Source organism: Xiphophorus maculatus, chromosome 14, assembly GCF_002775205.1.
Source record: "Xiphophorus maculatus strain JP 163 A chromosome 14, X_maculatus-5.0-male, whole genome shotgun sequence".
Lineage (NCBI taxonomy): Eukaryota > Metazoa > Chordata > Actinopteri > Cyprinodontiformes > Poeciliidae > Xiphophorus > Xiphophorus maculatus.
Genome location: NC_036456.1, coordinates 14,008,225 through 14,033,007, shown reverse-complemented (window position 1 = coordinate 14,033,007; position 24,783 = coordinate 14,008,225). Strand labels below are relative to the sequence as shown.

The window sequence follows — 24,783 nt, the reverse complement described above, 5'->3', positions numbered from 1 at the left end:
GATTCTGGATAAGGTAAGGTAGTGTTGGGGGATGAATCGGGGTGAAAGAAGCAATGGAGGTTGCGTAACCCTATGTGCATGTGATACGCAGTAAGGGCGCAGGTCATGACATTCATGCACTGAATCATTTTATGAGTAAATTTCCCTTCACAGCATGAGAGAGAGAAAGGGGGAGGGAGAGGGAGAGACAGAGCGAGTACTCTGAATTCACAGGCATGGTGAAAAGAGAACACCTGTGATTAGTTTGAAGGTTTAATGTGATGGGACATTGTAGAAATAATATGGGATTTACCAGGGAGTTTACGTAAATCTAACCATCTTTATTTATTAACAAAGATGAACCAGGAAAGGAAAGAATGTGTGAAAAACTAAGTACGCCGTTGCTACTTTAACAAGACTTAAAAACTAAAAGCTAAATTAGCCAGGTGCTGATTACTGACTGACTGGTCATACAGCACAGATGTAGGCAGGACGCTATCTGAAGCATAAAGCTGTGAATTAACACCGTGTCAAAATGGAAAGACTTCAGCAATGACTTGGAGAAGCAACCAGCGTCTCAGAGTTTCTACACAGTGATGTTAGAGAAATATCATGTTAATATCAAGTTATTGCTAAACTGGGTCTGAGTGGAGTGTGCTTAGCGTTTCAAACTTTATTAGGTATGACAGAATGGAAGTTTTGTTTTTGTATATCGATATTCGATAAAAAAAAGACTTTTGTATTAGATATTTGTTATTTTATTACCAGTGCTATTACAATTAATATACAGTACATGGACATAGCAGATAGTAGTCTGAACAGGAGAGACTAGAGTAAAATAGACCAACAATATGAACCAGCTCATTATTTCCTCTTTTGCCTCATACAAGCCTTTGTTTATTGTGGAAACATCTTGACCTTTTGGTAATTGCCATCACTGTACTTGGCACTCTCTTCTTTAATGGTAATAAACCGTTTGCAAGCCCAAAGGGCCTTGGAAATTACTTAACCAGCCGTTGCTGTTGGGCTAAGAGCTTTGTGGAAACATCTCACAGAGGGAGTGTAACAGAGATAAACCTCCGAATGTCTGCATGTTTTATGTTGCTTTAGAAGGGAACAAGGTTTTGCTGTCTTTCTGTTGCATGACTGTGCTAAAGTGCAGTGGTTCTCAAACTTTTTTCAGTGATGTACCCCCTTAAAAATATATTTTTAGTCAAGTACCCCCTGACACGGGCAAAACATTTTTGGAATAAAAAAGAGGTACAGTGCTGTAAATACCCTGTAAATACTGAATATAAAATTCAGTGCATGAACACACATTTATATTTTATTGAACTTTTTACAAAATAATTTTTCCCAAGACTTATTATGAGGAGCCTACTGATTTTTTAAAGATATTTTGAAAAGCTTCACGTACCCCCTGCAGTACCTCCACGTACCCCCAGGGGTACGCGTACCCCCATTTGAGAACCACTGCTATAGTGGATTGCTTGCAGTTGTAAAAAAAACAAAAAAACATGGGAAATGATCTCTTTACCATTCTTCTAGAAGACAAATCACCAACAGAAATAAAAATGAGGGTTTTGAAAAACAATCACTTCGATGCAGTTGCTGTCAAAATTTGAAGGGTGATTTTAAGACTGTTGCAAAAAAAACAAACCTACTTGTAACTTTTTAACTTTTTCCAAAGTTGCAAACACATCATAGTGACTGCATAGCATGGATTTAAAAAGTCCACACCAACCGTTAACTCTGTTTGTTGTGATGGAAAGAAAATGAAACCAGTATAAATAATTTAAAGCTAATGGGGAATAACTTCCAGACTTTTTCCACCTGCAATTCTGAGTAGTTCTATTAATCACAAGTCAGTGTTGACCAATAACCTTCATATGTCTGCTAGAAAGCTAAAGATGGAGGGGCATTTTGTTGTTCAACATCACAACAATTTAAAGCATTGATCAAACTTTGCAAAATAATGACTTCATGACGGGGAAATGAAAGTTTTACAAAGGTCTAAGGAGAGTTAATAACTTAATCTGGCAGCAGATGTGAAGGGTCACTTGAAGAAGGCTCTTGACAAAAGATGTCCTCAAAATGTAACATATTTGGGAAAAGTACTGGAAAGTAAAGTGGGCAAAAACTGGCAAGTCAAGATGTGGCATTCTAATCAAATTTGACTGGAAGCTTAAACTGAATCAAAAGGTGCTTCAACAAACACTTATACAAGCTGCTTATTGCAGCATTTCTTATTGTTTTCTCCCTCAAAAATATGTGTTTGGTAAAAGTATAAAGTATGCAGGTCAAATTGAAGGTGAAAAAGATAATCATGGTTTCAGTTTTTGCATAAAAACCTGGTATTTAACCAGGCTTTGTGACACTTTTAAGTTCCTCCAGTGATATTAGAACTGGAGATGATATGTTTTCTGCTTGAAAATTTAAAACAAAAGAAAATTACAGAGTTTTCAATGCTAATTTGAGCCATAATTGTCTTTAAATGTGCCACTAAGAATCCGTGATAACTGAAACAGAGGCTGGCTAAAATAAGTTAACCAAAGGCCTACCCCACAGAGCACAGTAGGCAACAAATAGAGTTTGTTTTTCTTCATTAAAATTAGCCTTAGGTGTCACACAGTACAAATTCATTACTGTGCAGCTTTTCCACACTCCTATAGAACAAAAGGATGGAGTCTATTTTAAGTCCTGGGTAGATGTCTTTCCAATTTGCTTACAGTAGCTAAGTGAGAAGTAAATGCATCATCCACGCAAAGTGCAAAGTGTTCAATATTCAGCCGTAACTATGTGACAACAGAAGCTAACCTCCCCCTCTAATTCTTTATTTTCTCTTACCTTATTTCCATGTTGACTGTCTCGTAGGCTTCCTCCACCTTCTTCAAGTTGGTAGCCTCCCACTCTGCAGCTAGACAAAACAAAAGGTCAGACAAATTAACAATGCGGAGTTGTTGCGACTGGGCGCCTTGCGTGTTGCCAAACAGCGCTCTCCAAATATAGGGCGGTATTTTTAAGGACTGCAAGAGGCTGCACATAAACATGAGCGTGCTATTTTCAGGTGCGTTAAGTGCAGAATGAGGAGCTTATTAGCCTCTTCACACTGAAAAGTGTGCTAACTGAGACTGTGAGAGAGAAAAAACGAAGTCGGAGGGAGAGGGAGAGCTGCAGCAATTACTGCATGTTTGTCACTTTTATCTCCATCTTTCTCATATGCACATTACCTTGTGTTCATTTAAAATATGCTTATCTTAGACAAGGAAAACACTGTGAGGGGCCTCAGTGGGATTCAGTATCTTATCCAAGGACACGAGTGGGGACATAGAGAATAGAAACATTTGAAACAAACATAAAATACAAATGCAACCACTGAAGAGGAATCTGTAACCTTCATCAAATTATTTCTTTTAAATCTCAAGATTGTTTTAAAAATATTTTTGTCCGATATGGAAACATTAGTATTCATACACATATCTGTAAAGTCAACACATCTCTCTAAAACCTGTTTCAACTGGACAAAATCCAGTCAGAAGCAAAACATGCTGATGACTTATTATCAACAACTAGGAAATCAATGAGATGTAGCCATTAATTTTGGATTATTTGATTAGAAACATGTGACGACCTCCTGTCTGACTGGGGTGTAAACGTAAAGTGACAGGACATTTCAGCAAGCCTCTCGTCAAAATGGGAAACACAAGAAAACATGCTTGTAAAGTAAGGTTGTGTTCACCTTGTTAAATGTTTGTTCAGGATGTAACAAATTGGCTCGAACTTGCTGATATCTACAGTCAAAGCAACAATTAAAAAGTTAATAACAATTGGAACCAGGACAAACAGTTGGAGGAAAACTCAAGCTTATAACAGAGTCTCCAAAGCTCACTCTTATGGTGCGTTCACACCAAATGTGTTTTGGGGGTCTGGTTTACATTCAAAGTCCATGTAGAGGCCCGTCGAGGGCGAGTCACGGTGCATTTTGAGCGTCTAGCACGGCGCAATTTGAAGCGTTTGACGCGTCAAACGTATAGATTGCAGCGTAGATTCCGGCAATTAGGCCAGCAACGGAAGACAACGGCTAGAGCAATTCTGACGAGTCTGACGGGCCCTCGACGCACCTCCACATAGACTCTCAGTGTAAACTAGGCGCTCAAAACACATTTGGTGTGAACGCACCATTAGAGAACTTGCAGGAATCAGTCAGAACTTGGGTTCACCAAAGTGATTTTCTGGTGTCTCACTCCATAAATTCACTTTATGTTCTACCCCCTGCTCAGCTTTACTGGGAATTTGACTGAAATTGACCGCTTTGATCACATGATTCAAAGATGGGTCTATTCAGCGACAAACATTTCAGTTAGGCATGGTGTGAATATTTCACCTGCTGTTATGAATTCTTGTATTACGAAGATAGATTATTTTTAAAATAAGATGAAAATTTAGTGGCCTCTGCCAAAAAACAGAAAATATCAGTAGGTCTTTCAGGAGGATAATGTCCCCAAACATATGGCCAAATCAACACAGTAATGGCTTAGCAAACAGTAAAGCAACCATTCGCCATGGAGTTCACAGTCCTTGGATAAATCATATCAAAATCCTGTGAAGAAAACTGAAACGAAGATGAAATTAGTCCAGGATTTTTGAAAATCTGGAGAGATTTCACCAAGAAAAATGGTCAAAGATCCAGCTGGCTATGAGCTGATGTAAAATTATAGGAGATTGTACATTGCCTTAAATATTGGAAAGTAAATGTGGCTTGGGCAACTTAAATGCCAAGGAGCAATGTCACCTGACATGCTATTGGCTGGCATTTGGAGAGAAGCCAATCCAGGAGTGTAAACTTATTTTCCATGCCACTGATTGGCTTTACCGCTAAGAGTGGATACAGAAGGTTGTGGTAGGTTCTATGATAGTGCAAGAATGGTTTCCATTTTGCGTATAAATGCACAGTAAAGTATATATGGTGGCTAAACTATTAAAATTGGTAGATATAGAAGGGATCTCAAATACTTGTAGTTTTCAGCTAATCGCAGATGGTTGTTGTTTGGGTTCCACTGTATCTTGTTGCAATACAAGATGAATTTATCTCAAGGATTTTTACACATCTTGAATATCAGAGCTGTAAGCACAATTAAATCCTGCTATAGTTTTCTTACCTCATAGTCAGAGTAGGATTGGATTAATTAATAAAAATCAGCCGTTTATTTCCCTCCAATTTGTTTTATAAGCATATTGTGACTTGGTGTGTAGGAACACCAGCACAGCAACATTTCTAGTATAATTAAATAGACAATGTTTCAGTCCTTGCTGAATTCCTGCCTTTTATTTTTTTTTAAATTGCTCACTAAATCCACAAATGTACACATTTCCTGACAGCCTCTGCGAAAACATCGTGAACAACCTGTCAAAGCAAATGATACCTGAAGAGGTAAACAATCTGAAATAATGGAATATACATTAACCTCCAAAGATAGGAAGCGATGAGACAATGCTACCAGGTGACAGCCCTATAACTCATGATGCGAACATAATTGCACTCCTTTTTCATTAAAAGAGGGATCCGATTACTCGACAGTAAAAGCATGCAGAACATTTGTGCCTGAGCCATGCCAGCCCTTAAAAGCGAACAAAAAAGGCCCTGAAAGGCAAAGAAAGAAGGTGGCTGAAAATAGAAGTGAGGACAGGCTTAAAAGACTCCAATTTAACCGCCTGGTGCCGTTGGACATGTGGATTTAGTGGGGCTTCTGAAAGCGGACAGGTTCGCCGCTGACGTCGGAGGAACTCTCACCGGGGCCTGGTGCTGTGGCAACGGATAAGAATCTGCGCGTGGCAAAGAAACCAAGTGGGAAGCTGTGACAGCACTGGCCTGAATACCAATTAGCATGTTCCTTCTATTGTATGAATCCCCAAACACTACTACTTCTTTTTTGCAAAACCCGATACAGATGTGAAGTGCTTTAAGATCATGGACGATTTTAAAGCACTAAAAGGGAATAGGATATTCTTCTTTGTCACCTTTAAACCACTTAAAATCACCACTTACGTTCCCTTCAGTGCCTTTCTTGATTTTGTTTTACTCGTACAGCTAAAACTAAGCTCAACAAAGACAAAAGGAGGCACAAAACCCCATGTGGGTGGCATTTGAACTGCTGCTGCAGCCATTATCTCTCTACATAACTCGAAGCCTATGTTTCTTCTTACACTATCAGACAAGGACAACATTATAACCACAGGTATGATGTGATGTTAAAGCCCACTTTATCACATGCATTATTAACATTGATGAGAAGGTTTCATCGACACTCTATTCATGTGGAGCATTCAGGACAAATGTTTTCACAGTAAAACTAAGCTGACCAGTGGATATTTTTCTCTCCTATACAGCACTTTACCAGAAGCTATAAGGAGAGCTGTTAAACCACAGAAGCTGTGTACAAAAATAGAAAAGGATGAACACGGAGCGTAGTGTACGCCGTCTCCTCTTCCCCCCCCCCCCAAGAATATCTCCTGTGTATACATACCTTGAGCCAGAGACCGAAGATACTGTGTTTACATGCGAGTGGATCAATAGGCGAGACGATTCCTCTGCAGTTCTAAGAAAAGAAACCTGAGAGAGCCGGTGATACGCGCCGCCACGGCCGTGCTCGATGCAGCACAGCTGATGCAGAGAAGGCCACCCTTGATTCCCCCATGCTTCACGCAAGCAACACACACCTAGAGACGACGCCGACCGGCGGGCGCATGTAGGAGGGTGGTTTGTTGTCTGTTATTTAAAAGTCTGCTCTTTAAAATAATGGCAGAGTACTAAAAGCTTCCACGTCTGTTCCAGTCCACTTTTAAACACTTTCACTCTGCGCTATGTTGCAATACCCATTTTCTCTTTTGACTTCAACGTTCTCCTTGGATTCAATATTTTCAGCATGAGCTCCTAACAGCCTCGCTGTCACCCTCACCTCCCTTTCTCAAGCTCCATTTTCTCAGCATCTCTCTTCAACTCAAGAGCTTGCTCTGACTGCTAAGTGGTGAGGACTAAATTATAGGCAGAGAATTACTATACCCTAATGTATAAAAGATGCAACAAATTGGGAAGAAGATTTTTTTTTCTTCACCGAACTAGTTCTAATTGCACAAACAAAGCACAGAGTGCCCTTTAATCAGAAGGTAGAGCAAGACATAAGGATAAAAACAATCAAAAATGATGTCAATGCCTTGTGGGGATATGTAGGTGAAACTAAGACAATAATCTGATTAAAAGCCTGTCAAACTGAAAGTATTGATGCACTGCTTATTCAATAGTTTTGATGCACTGAAAAAAAATCTGTACTGAAAATGGAAAAGACTATTTTTTTTAGAGTAATATATTTGCCTGTGAGGTATAGACTGGTATATATTTATACCAAAAAGGTCTGCATTATATTTTATTATTTATCAAAACTTATATTGCAATCACAATAAATGCCAGAATACATTGTGATAAAATGTGAAGTCTTAAGTCAGTGCCATGTTTAAGCCTACTGACTTAAGATGGCTTTTAGTTTTTGTAATTTAAAAGAAAAACAATGACAGCATTTACCTTTAGGATGCTTAAAAACACAGATTTGTAGTGAAACAACACAACATAATTGTGTTAGATATGTTCCTCAGGAAGGCCAGCTCTGTCCTGGGTTGCTCTGTTGACCCAGTTCAGGCAGTGGGAAGCAGAATTATTCTGGATAAAATAGCATCACTGTTGCAAAATGTCTCTCACCCCATGAACGAAGATATTACAGAACAGGAGAACTCCTTTAGTGACAGACTGTTGCATCCTAAGTGCACAAAGGAGGCTTACTATAGGTGCTTCCTCCCAGCAGCTATGAGACTCTGTAACCATCACTGTGTCCAACAAACTCAACAGTGATTCCATCCCTGCTGTTTTTTTGTGCTGTTTTTAACATTTTGAATAATATTCCTGCTGTTATTTTCACATCACTGTTGAATGAACTTATTTTTAGTTTTGTTTATTTCTTATTTTTGTGTAAATCTACATTCTTCAACTTGTCTGTCACTTTACATTGGTACATCTCAATTTCCCCACCAAAGAACAAAGCATATTTGCCTACTATTTATCTTAATAATGTTTTAAATCTTTTAACTGTCACTCATCATGCAGTTAATTTATATCGGCACTGTAAAAAAAAATTGTCTAATTTATGGAAAAATACCGGTAGTTGTGGTTGCCAGAATTTTACCATAACTATGGTAAAATATAAAAACTCCCAGTATTTTACGTAGCTGTTTGGAAACCCGTCTTCCAGCATCACCAGCTGCATGTTTATAAATCCAACTAGTGAAATTCCTGTTTGCGGTTCCATTTACAAGACATGAACATGTTTTTTCTGTATCACCAGCTGCTATTTATGCATTTCCATTAATAAATACAATGCAATTTGGAAATACCATTCAGTAATGTAACGTGTTCACAATCAACGACTGCTTCTTAAAGCAACATTTATAAACCAGACTGGGAAAATTAGAACAGATGTGGACCAATTAGGATTTTTTTATGCATGCCAGCTTCAAGGGTCACAAAATGCAGTACCATCCTTCAGAAAGCACAGAAATTAATGTAATTCTAAATATAGCAGAGGGAGGACCAAAAGTGTACTGGCAGAAATGTCTAAAATGATGTAATAATAGGGACCAGGTGACTCCCTGACAGTGGAAAACAAAACCAGTTCTTCTCAGTTTTTTTCTCCAAAGGATCAGTTAAGAACTGGCTCCAGCACCATCTCTGGTTTGCTTTAAAACTGCTTTATAAAACCTAATAGGTAGCGCTAACAGGGCTCATCCCAGTACAAAAAGTCGTTTCACTGGTTTGAAAAGCTGCCTTTTTCCTCTGAAAGTGGCATAATTTTATTATTCCATGTAAAGTGTTTCAACGCCTAACAGGCAAAATCCATGATTAATTAATACTAAAGAGTCACTAGACGTAGAATGAGCCTCAGAATAAAGCCGTAAGCCAAACATTTTATCAGACAAGTCGGTGCTACATTTTCCTTTTCTTACATTCTTCTCCTCTTCTGTCCAAATCACACAAATTCTGAAAGTGAAGCGCAGGCTTCGGGGAGTTGAGGAGAGGTCAATCTCGCCCTCCGCATAATCGTTGTGTTGGAGTGTCTGATTGTATTAGGGTTGAGTGAATAACTGTAGCTGGCAGAAATAGCATCATGTTTTGAACTATCAGTGCAATTCATAGCCTTGTGACTGACTCGGTTTCTATTCATTCTCCCACGCTCTCCTGAAACTCTTTTTTTTTTTCCCCCTAAAGTGGTTGAAGGACAAACGCGGCACAGCAGCGAGGGTGTACTGGAATTAAGAATGAATGCGTTGACTGACCAACTATCATTATAGGAGCTGATAAAAGCAGGCACTTCAGAACGTGGGCTTCACTTACAAAATAAATCATTCTTTGTTTTACCTGTAATGTTTTAACGTGTTGCAGGAAAATAAAGAAAAAAAACAGTATTAACTGTTGAACTATCTGTAAACAGAGGTGTGCTTATTGACAGCTTCAGGACAATGCTAACTCTAACTTTGTCTTTATGAGATGAGAGGCTACTTTGGCTGTTGCATTTTTCTGATCTTGAGAGCAACACAGAAGATTAAAACACACATGCTGATGTTTTTACTTTTGTGTTTTCTGTAGCATGACATGCAGAAAGAAATACAACAGATTTACTTTTATGTATTATTTTAGACAATAATTTTAGTTTTTGAAAAATTCAATATTACATGGATTATTTATTGTATTTCCTCTCTAAATAAATAAAATATATTGGAAGTTGTAATAAAATAAATAAATGCTGCAAAAGAGCTAAGGAAATGTATGATATCCCCTGTGGTTTGTGTTTGTTACATTTTGTAGTTTAGTTTCTTTAGTGTTACCATAACAATAAACAGAGGAAAGGTTTTGGCGTATCTCCAACAAAACAAACATCACAAAATAATAGAAACACGTTTTCTTCAGTATGCAACTGAAACAATGGTCTCTCATAGTGACGAGAAATTAAGTTTTGATTTCCCTCAAAAAACATTTTTCGTATTTGGTGGTGAAAAGCATTTTCCTCCAATGCAAATAAAAAAAAAGTGTTTTACACGGCCTGTGTTCCTTGTATTTTTGTCCAGTTTGTTTATATTTTTGCTACGACAAATGTATCAATTATGTTTGAATATGTTTCATGTCCGTATATAAATTCAACAAGGCATACCGTTAGATTTTTGCAATAATTCAGAGGTTGGGTTTGAGTACTTATATTGCCACCGTGACGTGTAATCACTAACATTTAAAAAGGGAGGGGGGCGGAGTTCAGTGAAAAGAATAAACACACTGTCTGGAATGAGTCTGCTCTGCAGCGACTGGGTGCTGTTTATATGAATATGTATGATGTAACAAACGCCTAGGAGCTGACCTACTTCTGCGTCTCCTCTGCTCATGACTTGGTCCCCTTCCGGGGTAACTCTGTCATCTTGCAACACACTGTAATAGCAGGAAGCAAGCCGCTCTCATGTACAAATCAACATGCTCCCGCTTGACGGTTTTGCAAGTGATAATCACTGTCTGCCGAGGGAAGAGCCCAGAGATGGTCCAGAAGCCGGAGGATTCCTCAGGACTTTAGCATTCTGTCATGTTTAGCATTTGTGTTTACCTTTGTTTGTCAAAAGTAAATGTTAACTTGAGCAGTTGCGTGATATGAAACGAGGAAATGGTAGAGGTAAAGCAAATGTTTGATGGACAGGTGCACATGAAAAAAAAAAGAAAAAAAAAGAGTGCTCTTCACAAATCTGGGGCTGCACACTGGAGAGCAGTCGAAGGCAACATCTCAAAGTATCTTTATCTGGGATCATTTTTGGTATGATGCCAAACGCTGTAAGCTTCACGAGTGGGAATAAGAGAAAAAAAAATCTATTTCAGAAAACACAGAAAGACAGAAAGCTGGCAACTCCTCAAATCACACTTCCAACATTTGATTAAGTAAAAATGGGCTAATTTAGTGTATCACTCAAGTGATTACAATCCAATACATTCCTCCTGTGGCTATTAAAACATGAGACTGAGGGCAGGAGGTGCACACTGTTTTGCAAAATAACTTTTCCACATATTGCCTTCTGTTTCATTGGGATTTTATGTAACATATCAACAGAAATTAGTGCCTAACTGTAACGCCAGAGAAAAAAGATAGTAGGTTTTGAAAATATCTTGCTGAAACAAATATGAAGAGTGTGGCCTATGTTTATCTTCAACCCTTTTACTTAGATATCCCTATATGCAATATTCAAAAGTCACCAAATTAGTAAACATGTATAAACCCAGTTGTTTTGAGAGGGTCTCGGAGTTTTGTTAGAGATCATTAGTGAACAAACATCATCATGAAGACCAAGGAACACAACAGACATGTCAGGTTAAGGATGACATTATTAAGAGAAGCAGTCCAGAGGTCAGTGATGATTCTGGAGGAGCTGCTGACATCCTGAGCTGAGGTGAAAGAATCTGTCGACACTTCGAATGTTAATTGTGCGCTCCATAAATCAAGAGTTCCTCAAAGAAAAGCCTGTGAGTCTGCAAAAGACTTTAAACCTTAAACATACAGTCAGAGCTACAACAGAGTGGTCTAGATGAAAGCATGTTCATGTCTTAGAATGACCTAGTCAAAGGCAGGACATAAGTCAAACTGAGAATCTGTGGACGGATTTGAAAATTGCTCAACACCCAATTTGACTGAGCTTGAATTATTTAGCAAAAAAAAAAATCCATAAGATTTCAGTCTGCAGATGTGCAAAGTGGGGAGAGATGGACCACAAAAGACTTGCAGTCGTTTAAGTGAAAGGAGGCTCAACAAAACATTGAGATGGAATACATATGCATGTCATTCTCAGATTTCAGTTTCTAATATATTGTGAAAGTCAGGCTCCCATTTTCTTCCACTTCACAGTCCTCCAATGTTTTGTATTGAGCATTAACGTTGGTGGGTATGATGTAACAAAGAAAGTTTTATATCTTTAAAACTTTTTCAAGTTCAAAGGGTACAAAACACACTCTGCAACTCAGTGGAGGAAGAGGAAAATGCACAAGTAGCTATAAATGTTCCTGCAACTCCTCAGCAAAATAAATACAAGTACTCTTTTCCCCCAATGCTCTTGAGTCGACTCCCTCTTTGCTCCTTCTGTCGATCCAGCACTCCAGGTAAGCACAATTTTATCACAAGGTCGCCCCGAGTCAGGGTCAGAGGTGTCGCTAAGCGCCACGTTAATGGCAAACCTCTCATGTTTAACATTTCGCATCTCATTTGGAAAGTGCTGAACAGAGACTTTAATTAACACGCCAAGGTTTGATGAATACCAGGGCACAAATACCTATGTTAACGTTTACTTTCTCAGAGCGCTGGAATTCACCAGTCTACCTAATTAGTGACATGTTAAAGCAAAATACTTTTATATTTTGTGCTTTTGAACATGATGCATTTGCTAAAGTAGAAACGTTTTAATATTGCGAATAAGCCCGATGGACAGCAGGTCACAAGTTTAACCTCTCTATAATTGGCCCCACATTAAGTTCCAGTCTGAAATTATGCCTACTTCTTTTTTTTCTGTTTACCATTTTTACCCTCGTATCTTTAGAAGCAGCTTTTAAATTAGATCAAAGTGAACCCTGCTACACAGTACCCATATATTCAAAGCTAATTTATTTCATATGCTTGCAGCAGAATTCAACAAATAAAACGATATAAAAAACATTGAAAAATGGATATCATGGTGCTTCAAGTTCCAAGTTCTGACCATAAGAAAATTATTAATTTTATGCGTTTATGGCACGGTTTATTGTCACAACTGTTTCACATAGCTAAAATGATAAATGTTTTCATTATAGCATTCAACCCTGCATGTTTCCCCCTGACGGTTGGGAATGAATGATAAGGGAGGTTTGCAAAAACCTCCAGATCATGGATGCCCTTTTCCAGGCAATCTCCACCACATGCAGCTACTTTGGGAAAGAAGAATATCTAGAAAACAGCTTTTTTGATTATACATTGTAGTTTTCAATATTTTTTCTCTTTATATCTTTTGACTCTTGCTCCCATTTCTTATTTTTCTTTATTTTAGAGCTAGCTACTCTAACTACTTGAAGTAGTTGATAACCAAATGTCGAACTTCATGCAACTGAAAGTTTACTAAACAACCAAGTAAATTAGCACTTTAGAATTTATCCTCAAAAAATTATTTAGGAAAAGTTATGTACACCAACCATTTTCAAAGTTAGTGAAAGCTCTAAAAGTAAATTGCAGTAGTGGAAAAGTGGAAATGTGCCCACCACTAATACTCCTCTTTGATAAAACGTTATCAATCTAAAGAAACCCAGCCAGCTGCATCAAATGGATCAAGCTGACTGAGCAAAAACACAGTGCACTGTAAAAGGGACTTTGAGGTGAAACAGCTGTTGCATGTTTTAAACCAGACAATATATTTGATTGTCTACGATACCATTGATATGATCAAAGAGCTCTTTTTTTTAGCCAAGCATGAAAATTACACATGAAGCAAACTTGACATGAAAGAAAAGCAGGAAAACCACTGAGCATGTCTTGTTACAAAGCCTCCTGAAAGATTTCTTTTTCCACAGTTCAATGAGCAGCCCTTTCGGTTGGTTTAACTAAGTTAATATGGCCCTCTGGAAGCAAAAACATGCTCACCCCGGGTTTAAAGTTTCACCAGGTTTGACTCTTGAAATAACATTGAAGTGTTGCATTCAGGAAGCTGGGGCACAGAGGAAGCAAAAGAACTCAGGTGCTCCAGGCTTGATTAGACCACACAGGAGGAGACGTACAAAAACCCAGTCAACTGAAACTGCTGCGCTCTGCTGGAGCCCCTGGTGACGCTCACCCCAATGCAGAAAACAGAGTCACAGTACTCTATTTTCAGAGTAAAAGAGAAAATATTTTCTTTAGAATTTAGATGGTGGGTCCAGAATGGGTCCAGAATGGAGTCAGTCACTGTAGCAGTGGACTGACTCCGCCTGCTGTAAGTGGCTGATGGGCAGCTACTGGAACCCAAACCGGCGGTGTAAGCACGGTGGATGACACAAGCTCCGCTACAAACAGTTGAGGTAGCAGAAAGGGTAAAGAGACGAAAAGACAACAGAGTCAGCTGTAGCTCAGCGGGCAGCGGCTGAAACAGAAGCATGGCAGGACTGTGGACACGACCAGTTTGCTCCATCTAAGTCAGCACCACGGAGAGAGCTTGCTGAGCAGGCATCAAGGAAAACAGAGTACACAAACAGGATGGGCTGGGTGCGTTGATCAGTGAACAGCAACTACTCTGACAAAATAACGACACTGTCGCCTCGGATTCCTGCAATGCTGTTGCAGATCTTGAGCTGAAGGAGCAAAGAGGCTTTACATGCCCTGCAACTTCAAGGGTTCATCACAGAAAAGTCAGTAGAACTACAGACAGCCCTCATTGTGTCCTCTCTGTTTCATTCTGAGCAATGCTATGCTAATGCCTCTCCAAACAGGCCTTTACAGGATGTGTCAGACACATCAGCAAAATAGAGGGCAAGGCAGACAAAGACAAACAAGCACAACTGCATTCACACTCAGACATGCTGACACTACTGTGCACAGAGATAACAGCAGAAGAAGCCTGTGAGTGTGAGTTGGGTAAGCTGTAGAGCAGTGAGTCAGGGGGAATGAAGTGTGTTTGTGTGAAGGTTTAAAGTTGGATTTAAGAGAGGACAGGAGAGACTATTGAACAAACCAGAAAAATCAATCTATGAATCAATAAGACTTTGTTTATGGAACTCTTTGTACTTAGCTTAGGTTAAAGAAAGATTAAATAAGTTTTTTAGAGCTACAAAAATGAAAGAAATGTTAACAGACATGGACCCAGTAAAAAGAACCTTGACCGATTAAATTGTAGTCACACTGAAAATAATACTTAAGTTTGTTCAATGAGATACCAGAGAAAGTGCTTGAGGACAGAAAAATGCAGTGCTGTCCTTCCTACACCTGTTTGCAGAGTAAAAAGGGAAACTACAATTTTCCCTTGATTAAAAGAGAAAAAAAAACATAGCTGTTGGGAATATTTAAGTTGTATAAAACACAGCCAGGTATGGTGTTGAAAAAAGGAGGCACCACTTCTGTTAGGGCAACGCATTTATAAACTATTGCTGCTATGCTACGTGTGGCGTGTATGCTAAGCAGCTAGCTGCTAGCTGGTTACAACAGCTGACAGCCTGACTAATTAAGAATTAAGTTGGAGCCTGTAAGTCAGGAAACATTTGAGTTGGGGAATGAAAAGTTGGCTGAAAACAGTGTATCTTGGCCTTAATCAAATTATCATAGGCTTGTCATACTCTTAATATTACACTTTGAGGTGCAGTGCAGCAGAACCTATAATATTGTGAGTTAAAAACTGAAGATGTCCATGTATCAAATTTAAAACAAATCCCAATACATCAAAAATCTCTTTTTAAACATATCAAACCAAAACCATCAATAAATGAGCAAGTAAAACACAGGGAATACTGTGTAGATCTCAGCATGTCATCAGGTATAAAATGGTGCATCAGCCTTGGGGTGTTTTAAACTGATCATGAATCAGTTTTTGGCATCAAAATGATGACAACATTATATTCTATATTTTACTCATCTATTGTTAAGCTACACCAATCCATAATATCTACAAGAAGAAAGTCACTTAGAAATATTTTGATTTTGATCTGGAGTCAATCTGTCAGTCAACTGGCCTAAAACAAATGGGTAAAGAGAGTAACAAAGTTTTCAGATAACAATTTACAACTGAATCAAATTGCACAAGACATTACCATTTTTATGATAATCATAAATGTGGAAATTAGGAAGATTAACTTCCATAACCTCCCTATGGAAGACAAGGAGATTGTCTTTATAATTTCTATCTAACTTGATAGAAATGATAAAATTCTTTGAAATTACGTTTGTTGGGAACTGGTAAGATTCCAATGAAATCTGCAGTGAAAGGAATCACAGTTCAATCTGAGGAAAGCTACATTAAGGCCAGAGAGGGCGCTGCTGAGCAGCAGTGAACTCCACACACCCTCAGGTTTCAAACGTAGGGGGTTGGGTGGAGATGTGCAGGGTGGACTGACCCTCGGTCTCCCCACAGGCAACAACTCTTTGGTGAAGACGGCTTGTGTGTGCTTGTGTGTGCTTGTGTGTATGTGTGCGTACGCATGCGTGTGTCGCTCTGACATATCTCTCCACACTGCAGCCTAATCAAGGGGAAAGAGGAAGAGGGAAGAACGACAAGTGTGAGTCAAGTCGTCACGCAACGGCTGGCGATACACTCTGGGATAGCTCTCACCGGCCCTGGAGCGCAGCCTTTTATAGCAGCAAGCTGAGATCCGACACACTCTCAAAACGCACAAAACGAAAGGATGACAGCACTTCAACAAAATTTTGACCAACAGAGTAGCAGCACATGTTGCAGTCGAATCCATCACCTCAACATTTGCTTTTATTACTAATATTATTCTCATAGTTGGTGATAGTAATTCGTTTTAAATTACAGATGTGATTGAACTCAGCAAATCGTCACTTCTCTAAGGTATTTATTTATTTTTCTGACAGACCCGTCTGCCTCATTTACTTTTACAACCATTTGTAATCCCCAATGGGATGAGTGTGTTACCTCCCTATCTCCTGGCAGTGTCTGAGTGATGATCAAAAGCTTCCTGTATGTGCATCCATCTGTGTGTGTGTGCGTGTGTGTGTGTGTGTGTGTGTGTGTGTGTGTGTGTGTGTGTGTGTGTGTGTCTGTGTCACTCAGGGAGAAGTGTGGACAAAACAAATGGTGAAACCAACACCAAACCCTCTTGTGCCAGTTAATTATTTGCAGTGATCCAGATGCTGTCGCAGGCTGAGCACCGCTGCTTCGGACTTTGCTGAGGGCACTGGCTTTGTGAAAGCTCGCTGGCCCTTTAAATAATACTACAACTAAAGGCGAGGAACGGGGCAACACTGATACATCAGACAGAGCCTGATGGCAATTATTTAGATGTCCGCTTGCTAATTATAATCGAGCATGACAGGTGCCCAAAACGATTTGTGAGCAAACTGCCTGTGAGCTTCTGCGTGTGGCTGTCTGCTTTTGGATACAGATAAAGATAGCCCGGCCCATGTCTTGTCAAACAATCATCGTTTTCTGTTTCTGCCAGGCTCTGCTACCGTCTCTGATGACCCTACAGTTAGTGAGATGGTCTTACAGTGGTTGCTTCACCATTTGGCTGATGCCAAATATTATAGAGCCGGGAGGTATGGAAAGCGAGAAGACAGTGATTGATATTAAGTGTTCCATATTTTGTCACATTTTAACCACCAACTATAGATGTTTTTCCATTCTCTGTGATAGACCAGCAGAATTTGTGCATAATTGAAAAGTGGCAATTAAATGATAAAACTAAGAATCTGTCTTATGTATTCACCACCTTGAGTCACTGTGTTTTGCTCCAATTATACCCAACTACCTGTTGGTGTATCTCCACTAGTTTTGCACATCTAGACAATGGATATATTGCAAATTTTCTTTTTTACAGAGCATTTTTAACAACAATTAAAAAAGCTTGATAAGTTGTGTCCAAAGTCAGTCTATTTAATTACTTCCTATGGTTCAACACATCTAAATCAAATGATGGTTCGTTAGCAGGCCTCTGCAGAACTTAAACATAGTGAGTGGGAAGGTTGGCACATTTAAATCAGCTGTAGTGGAGCAGCAGCCCATCTAAAACTGGTTGGAAATCAGTGATGGGTCATGTGCAGAGATCAATGAATAAGAGTCGGCTCCCCACTTTTTTCCTTTTTGCTGCTCAGCTCTCACTCTCAGTGGCTCTATCCTGCTCACGGCAGAGCATTGTTTTAATTGGTAACATGGTGGCCTTGTAGCCAATTATATCCGTGTTGGCAAATTTAACTAAACAAAGTGTTGTACTTACCCAAAAGTTTAATCTTGGGCTTGTTTACCTATGCTTCCACTTGCGTTGTGGATTCTCCAGAGTTATCATGGCCCTTTTGCCTCACATGTCAGATTAGGTGGATAGCTTTGGCAGGTTTGCAACTGTGCCAAAACAGAAGACTCTTATTCCTGAAACTAGCCTTGCATGATTCTGAAGATTCTCGCTTTAAAATTTATTTTTAAACAAGTGTTGCATAAGATTATCAAATATTCATAACCATTTTGATTATATCGAATCACAGACTCTGCTCTAGTGCGAGAGGAACCCTTGGGTGTTCCTGAGCCAGTCATGAGATATAATCAGTGTGAACCTGGTCCACCCTGAGGCTTCCTCCATCTGAAGCATATCCAAATGACTTTTTCCTAAACAGAAACCCAAAATGCCCAATTAGGCATATTTGGATGCAGAGAATCAGTGAGTATATTCAGGGTTTTTCAATCTGCCCTTAGTCTCCTAAAGTTAAGCTCTGGTGGACAAGTTTTGATTTTTTTTTTTATGATTAATTTAATTTAATTTAATTCAGTGGGGGAAGCTAAAGAAAACAAAGCATGAAAGTTGCAGTTGAAAATTGGGGTTTAACTACCATTCGCTTTGAAATCTTCCCAAGTCAAAATACTTTTAATGCAGTTTAAAATGTTTTTTCCTTATATTGTTTGAGGTCTAAAACAACCCCACAGAAATTTTGCTATTTTTAACAGCTTTTAATTTCTACAAATATATGCTTAATAGACAATATTTAGATTTTGAGATTGGGGAGAAATATCTGTGATCTATGAATTAATCACAATAGGAAATAGAATTTTTGTTTGACCATTTTTTCTTTTTGGTAATGCTGCAGTGACGGATATCAATTCTTTTGTCGAATGTTTCTACATAAAAAGGCAAGATTTTATTTGTGCAACTTAACTCTAATGCTCAATCCATAGAAGTATTTTCCTTTCAAACAATATTTTCAGTATTTTAAAGAAAATAAACAGACTTATTAGCAATGCCAGGCTTATTGCCAATAAAGATGAAAAAGTAAATGTTAATTTCCCTACTCTTTGTAACAAGTATAGAATAAAACAGAAATGTTAATTTTCACAGCTGCAAATTTTGATTCAACTCCGATGTGTCTACAAGATCTCGAGACATCTACTCTACACCACCAGGGGCAGTAGCTCATTTTCAACCATAACTTTGCCACATATCTTTCTGAGATTTGCCAAAGATAAAGTGGCAAATCTTCACCTGGGTTTCTTAAGTTAACTATTGATCGTATGCATTCGATAAGAGGACCAGAAAAATATCATCTGCAAAATGTTGTACTAATTTCAAGCATCCTGAACTTGAAACCCATATGTGGTAGAAACACTGCGCGCTAAGATTACAAGTGTTGGGGCTATCATAATAACAAATGATAGCCTTAACACAGTCCAATGAACCTTTAAACATCGCAAGAACCAAAGTTGCTTGAGTAGGAATCAACAGTTCTTTATAGGGGAGATAAAAATACTCTTGTGCTTTATAAGTGTTGTGTTTGCTTGTTTGTTTGTTTTTTTATTCATTCATTAGTATCTGTGAATGTGCTTATCAATTGGTCATGAGCTTTGTTATGTTCTAAGTGAAGGTGATGTAAGTCTAAGTCTTAAAACCTTCTACTAAAAAAGGTTTATTTCTGCCACATTAGCACTGCTTAATATGCATAAATACTCTGTGCTACAAGGAAAATTTAAGCATTCCATTTTAAGGCAAAATGAAATCCAGATTCCTCTCTTGGGGCTGAGCAGGTGGAAGACTCATCAGATTGTAGATAGTATATCCAATCACTAAACTCAAGGCAGTTGCAGATGAATAATGAATATGAATTGAATCCTCTTTACTTCAACGTACACGGGTGAGTGGGAGACGGAGTCAAATACATTGATGGGACAGGGTGACTGTGCAATGTTTATATATACTTAAGACAGAGCTGCATTACAGTCTGCCAGTTTTACTGCTTCACCTCTTTGCAGCTTTACTGTGTGTATGTGCATGGTGTGCAAATGTGTGTACGCACATCTCTGTGTCTCAGAGTGAGGCATATTGACATCCTTTACTGTGACCCTCTGACTCCTGACAACTCCAATCAGCAGGATGAGTGGGAGGCAAAGGGAGGCGGTGTAAGTCTGTAGAAAACTGCTATGATGAGGGTGTGTGTCTCCATGAGTGGACTTATGTGTATGAGTGAGAAGAAAGGGAGACTTTTGCATGCTAATTGGTGCTGTCTTGGGGAAGAAAAGTTAATAAAAGGAGACAAGAACGCTTACTTTTTATGTATGCTGCCATTGTCCTATTGCAGTTGTGGTATTCCGAGCAATACAATCCCTAATTGTATGGTCAATTATCAGATATTACATTGGGATACTGAAGTACTACAACATACAAGACATTAGCTGGAATTATATGGGACTAACAACCTCTGTCTTCAGTAAGCATTCTTTAAATTGCCATGTTGCAACCAAATGAATGGCTGTCCGTGTAACATCATGCAACATGTCACCTCTGATTATGTTGGCAATTATCTATTAGCACTATCGTCTGCACTGGGTTTTGCGAGAGTCACGTGCAAAGCAGTGTGACCAAATCATTTTCCATCATCAAGGTCCAGATTTAGATTGGTTCATCAGCTCCTGCTTGATGCCAGGCGCCGGTGTAAATGAGAGATAGAGAAGTCATTGCACTTTTGCTTGAACAAAATCCCACATGTTTTTTCTTCAGCTCTCAAGAGAAGAGCAAAACCCGCCATCGAATGCGTAGACATATGTGGGATTTCTAACACACAACCCAAAAAGAAAAGGAAGAGGAAGAAAAGGAAGCTGTCACTATCACTCCCTCTCAGAAAGCTAGACCACCTGGAAATAAAGGCTATGTGTTTGAAGACATGGCTGCATAGGTGTAAAGTTATTAACCTGTTGGGTTAAATCTCATAATAGTTAATCTTAGAAGAAAGCTGTATGTCAATGTGACTTGATCATCCACAGAACCGTATTTATGTTTTAGTCCCCTTTGCGGTCTGTGGTACAAGTAGGATATGGTTTACAGTTAATAGTACCAAAAGACTTCTTGTTTGAAACCTTTGTCAACTTGCAGATTTGGAAATATCTCTGACCTTTGTGTGTGCTCTTGCATATACTGCAAGAAGAAGACCCTTCTAACCATTTCCACCAACAAAGGGAGGTTATTTGTGGAAACTAAGGAAATTTTTTCCTGTTGGAATGCACTCTATTAGTTGGGCTTAAAGGTATGGTGTGAATTAAGTTTTGTTTATAGGTGGAGTTAGTAATAATATACTGGTTAGGGCATTAGCTACCTGGCAAGGATAAGCAGGAAAAGACAATGGATGGATGTGCAAAACAATGTAGTCGTTTAGTTTTCCTTGCAGCTGCAAACTGTTTTGTTTAATCCTTGGATCATGTCAGTCAGCAAGAATTAACACATAACATTTAAAATTGCAGCATGAACCGGGAAAAAAACATGTATATGTAGCACCTGACTATAAGTCTAATGACCAGCCTAACAATTGAAAAAGTGCATCTTAGCGTCTGGAAAATCAGGTATATATTAAATGTTCTAATTATTTATTTTCCAGGTTCGACCTCGCGCTCAGGTTTGAATATAATGAATTCATTTAAAGTAGTAAAAGAAAACTTACCAGTAACATAATATTACTATGACATTAATATTGATATGTTATAATTTTAAAAATATATGTCCAAACAGAGAACACAGAATGGTGAGGTACAAAGAAAATAACACTGCATGTCATCTTTAAAGTTAGTGGTAGACTAGTTTAGCCTGAGGAGAATCTAGTCACTGAAAAAGAGCAGCAATCAATCTTGAATACAAGTTTAATACAGGGCAGAGGTTTATGGTCATACAAACTAACTAATTATATTTTTGAAGTTTTGAAAATATGAAGTTCATCTAACTAAAGAGAAGTATCTTGTTTAATAAAATCTGCTTTCCAGAATAGATTGGTGCATGTATGTAAAGTAAAAAATAAGTACTTTATAGTGCATCGTGAAAAATATGCGCGATGGAAACAAAAAACACTCAAAATTGACAGTTTTTGCCTGAGGTGTCTCATTTCAAATTAAACCCTTCACTCTGTTTTATGTTCTCATATTTCTCATACAAGGTACAGCAAAAAAAAAAAAAAAAAAAGGACCCAGCAAGTTTGCTGAGCACACAAAAGTCAGGTAGCCAATCTGAGTAAAGACTGAAAGGGCAAAAGAAGGGTGAAAGTGATTGATGCCTAATCTGGGGCTCCGTTTCATAAGGCAGTAACTGCACTTTCATTTCTGTGAGAAGAGCGTTAGCCTCAGAGAGCCCTGTAAAATCCAAGAGATGATAAAGTAGATGTATGCTATACTTGCAGTCCACTCTCTCTCTCTCTCTCTGCAGGTGGACCTGCTTCGAATTTCAATGGCTGGAATAAAATTGTGCTCCATTCCAAAGGTTGAATACACTGTACGTCTCATGACATATCTGCCAATAATAGCCACTGTTTACAACTAAACATGAATTTTATTTATTTCTGCCAGCGGTCAGAGGCTTCCACACAATTTTTCAAAGGTATATAAAGGTGTCACATTAGAAATTCCCCAGTCTATTATTACCTCTGCTGTAATGAAACATCCCACACAGGCAGTGCCAAAGCACACAGCTTGGGAAGCAGCCTAAGGCCCCATGTTACATCAATCACACCTTAGTAATTGCACCGTTGTGTTATTTAATACATAAAGTACAATCCAAAATTTTTACTATTTTGATTTGACAACAAATTTTAAAATAACCCTAATCCTAATCCTGCAAATCCACAAACTCAAAGAAAGGTGAACAAAATCCTATGCACAATATCAGGCTAAGGAGTTGACAGTCAAAGCAGGTTGAATATCAGATTTTAGTTATGTTATTAGAAAAAAAATGGATGGATCTATGGATTTTCAAAAATAAAAACACTTCCTGTTTTAATTTTTTTAAACAATTCTCACAGTTTCTGGTACATTTAGCAAAATAGATTTATTTTTGACGGTGGGGGACATATTAAACCCATGTTTTCAAAATGATTTAGATCAATTACCTCATACAGATTTGTGATTGCCTTATTTAATCGTTCATACACCAAATATACTTTAATAGGCATTAACACACACTGGAAATCAACTTCACTTTCGGCGGTACAGCCAACAAGTGCCAAGGAAAATGAATAGCATATTTGAATTAATTGCTTTGCAAACGCCACTCCTTCAGTCTTCGGCAATTCAGACAATAATCATACGTGTGATTTGAGACTTTTAATTTCACTCATTTGAGACTTGAAATTGCCCGTTATAGACCTTAGACTTCACTTGGACTTCCTTTGAAAGACTTGGACTTTGTTTGGACTTCCTTCCAAAAACCTAAGACTTGACTTGAACCCACCCTTGACTTTGAGTTGCACTTGAAGTCAACTGGAATGCCCTGTGAACATGAGTGAAGCCGCTGCTATACTATGACTAGTATACTATGATAGACAACAATGAAGGATAGCCATTGCAAAAAGTATTTAAAATTATTTTTCAGTTCTAAAAAGCCACAACAGATTGCTGATGTTTGTTTTTCCTCTGCTACACCGACACCAAGCCGCAATCATTTCCCACTCATATATTTGTAGAATCATATTTTAAAATATAATACCAGAGTGTGTCAGCATCCCCATGGCACAAGTGCAAACAGCCATGGCAGGATGTGAAAATAATAAAGCAGCTCTGCGTATTGGAGAACACCGAGCCCCTCCACACTCTCAGCTCTCTGAGAGACAACAGCAGAAACAACACAGATACGATTGACTTGCCTAATCCAATTACATTAAGAAACCGTTGTTCATTTAAGAAGTACATTAAGCTGCAATTTGAGGAATATTTTCTGATTAGCAGACAGCAACAAACAGACTAATTGTTGTGCCTGGTGATTTGAGCTGCATAATATTATCCATGCACTGTCAATCATGCTCGACTCCTGGATGCAGGAGGGGGGCACCGACGCTGTCAATCGACAAACACCAACATACAAATCAGATGGAAACACATCTTTCCAAGTACACTGTGCCCAGAATGTCCATATCAGTGTATGGAGCCTGCTTACATTTGTTTATGCACAGTTGTATTTAACAGTCTTGACATTTACCGAAATTGATTTTTTTCACAGCCATGCATTTGTTTGTACATACAACGATGACTCTGTAATCCCATTTTAATTAGAAAGATGTAGCAAGCATGCTAAGCTCACACGCTCTATATTCCCTGCAGCGATGCCACGCTGGCGAGGAATCAATCACCAAGGCGCTGGTTGCCAGGGCAACAAAAAGGGGGCTTCTTCACTGCTGTCTAAGTGGTAAATGATTGCCAGTACAACTCATCGGCGGATGTGAAGAGGTTTTATCTCTCCGTCTGCCTCCTCCCCTCGTCGCCATATCCTGAGAGTTAATTAAAAGCAGATGACATGAAATACATTTAAATCGGAGCAGGGAATGAAACATACAGCACAAATTGAATTGCAATGCCGGGGGGGACGAGGGACTGAGGTAGGGCAAATAGGTGTGAGGAGGGGTAGGGGCTTAGAGGGGGAGGCAACAATAGTGAAAAATGAGCATGCGGTGTGAGAGCGGTGTGAAATGAAGATAAACATACTGGTCCCTGAAGAGACTAGTGAATGCAGGAAGCGAAGGGACTTGTGGAAGGGATCTGGCGGGGGAAACATACACGTCTTAAATTTTA

At 38.7% G+C, this 24,783-nt stretch overlaps 1 protein-coding gene across 1 annotated transcript in view; it reads right to left on the bottom strand.

Annotated features, from left to right (window-relative positions):
* LOC106700117 (glucosidase 2 subunit beta-like) overlaps positions 1-24,783 on the bottom strand; it is a 172,095-nt gene that overhangs the window by 53,233 nt on the left and 94,079 nt on the right. The window contains exon 11 of the mRNA XM_023345949.1: positions 2,827-2,896. Coding sequence (XP_023201717.1) covers positions 2,827-2,896 — 70 coding nt within the window. The remainder of the gene's footprint in view (positions 1-2,826; positions 2,897-24,783) is intronic.